Raw genomic sequence first — 1,785 nt, forward strand, 5'->3', positions numbered from 1 at the left:
ACACACACACACACACACACACACACACACACACACACACGCACGCATCCCGACAGACTGACTCAAAAACTGACTAACATGCACACACGTCAAAAGAACAAAATAAAAACAATGCAAATTTGAAGAAAGAAGACAAAAACCCTCAAACCTTGTGATAAAATACATCTTTTGAACAATGACCTACTGCCTGTGAGATATTTATTTTTAATTAAGGTGCATCCAAAATGTACATTCTTACATCTTTTATGTCATTCTTCACATTTAAGTGTTTAGTGCATAGATTTAAGGGTGCAGAATGTAAAGTGCAAAGATTTAGCTCACAAAATAAACCTGTGCATGCCTGTTGGACTGAGTATTTCACAAGATCATCAGATTTCATCACAGTTGATATACTACTATACTATTCTCTACTATACTATACTCTACTATACTATACTATACTCTACTCTACTCTACTCTACTCTACTCTACTCTACTCTACTCTACTCTACTCTACTCTACTATACTCTGCTATACTCTACTCTACTCTACTCTACTCTACTCTGCTCTACGTGTCTCTGTTTGGATCTCAGAGTGCTGGTGATGCTTTCTGATTCCTTCATTAGTGACGTGTGACTTCAGATAAGCAGCTTTCTGTCAGGCACCTTCCGAGATTATGACGCCTACTCCTCCGGCCGACTCTCCTCCGGACTGTCCCGATTGGTCGCCTTAAACGATGACGCCGCCCCGTCTGTACTCGGCGGGTCCCACTCCAGCAGGACGCTCCTCTTCCTCAGGCTGTGGTCCAGCTGCTTCCTGTCCCGGGAGCCGGCGGCCCATCGCTGCAGCGCCAGGCGCGCCAGCGCCGGGAGTCGAGGCAGGGCGCAGAGCAGCGCCGGCAGCCAGGCCGAGCACGGGGCGCAGGACGAGGGTCGGAGGCTCAGGTCCAGCTCCTCCAGCGAGCCCAGCCCCCCCGCTGCCCACAGGGCGGTCCAGCCGTCGTCACCAACCGAGCCGTTGTAGGACAGATCCAACAGCCGCAGAGCGGACAGGAAGCCCCGTCTGCACGCGGCGGCTGCACCGGACACAGAAGACTGAGACCAAACCCCTCTGGACAGTTTAAAGACTCTGCTTCTTTGATGGTAAATGTCTTTTTACAGCCAAAGGGTTTTATTGTTAACATTTCTAATTCCCTTGCAGGAGTCATCCCAAAAGGATTAATAAAGAGAAGTCTATTTCTATTTCTACTTCCCCCACTTATTTACTAATGTGTGCATGAGTCTATGAACTAAAGATGAAAGAGGACATTTCAATCATTCAAGTTCATAGGTGTGTGTGTGTGTGTGCGTGTGTGTGTCTGTGTGTGTGTGTGCGTTACCTAGGTGACGCAGGTCATCGGTGGTGAGCTCACAGCTGCTGAGGCGGAGCTCCAGGATGACCGACGGCTGCAAAGCGTCGAGGAGCAGCGCCAGACGCCCGGCAACCACTTTACACCAGGACACGTCCACGCTGCGCAGGTACGGCACCGCCAGAGCTGACACACACACACACACACACACACACACACACACACACACACACACACACACACACACACACACACACACAAGCCAAACGGACATGAATACACAGCTATTCTCTGACACACACTTACACATTGTCCTGACCCTTTTACAACATCCTTATTTGACAGCTATACTTGTACTTCTACCTCGGCAGTGTTAGTACTTATAGTAGTTGTAGTTCTAGCTCTAGCAGTGTTAGTACTAATAGTAGTTGTAGTTCTAGCTCTAGCAGTGTTAGTAC

General features: G+C 48.6%; 1 protein-coding gene across 1 annotated transcript; it reads right to left on the bottom strand.

The window, feature by feature from the left end:
- Positions 1 to 401: 401 nt before the first annotated feature.
- Positions 402 to 1,605, bottom strand: LOC117937634 (leucine-rich repeat-containing protein 31-like). Its single transcript, XM_034861719.1, has 2 exons — positions 1,358 to 1,605; positions 402 to 1,054 (listed from the first exon to the last, which is right to left on the bottom strand). Exons 1-2 carry the CDS (start codon positions 1,599 to 1,601, stop codon positions 663 to 665), a joined length of 636 nt encoding a protein of 211 aa, XP_034717610.1. The 5' UTR covers positions 1,602 to 1,605; the 3' UTR covers positions 402 to 662.
- Between the last annotated feature and the right edge of the window lie 180 nt (positions 1,606 to 1,785).

The sequence above is a fragment of the Etheostoma cragini genome, chromosome 22 (genome assembly GCF_013103735.1).
Source record: "Etheostoma cragini isolate CJK2018 chromosome 22, CSU_Ecrag_1.0, whole genome shotgun sequence".
Taxonomy (NCBI): Eukaryota; Metazoa; Chordata; class Actinopteri; order Perciformes; family Percidae; genus Etheostoma; species Etheostoma cragini.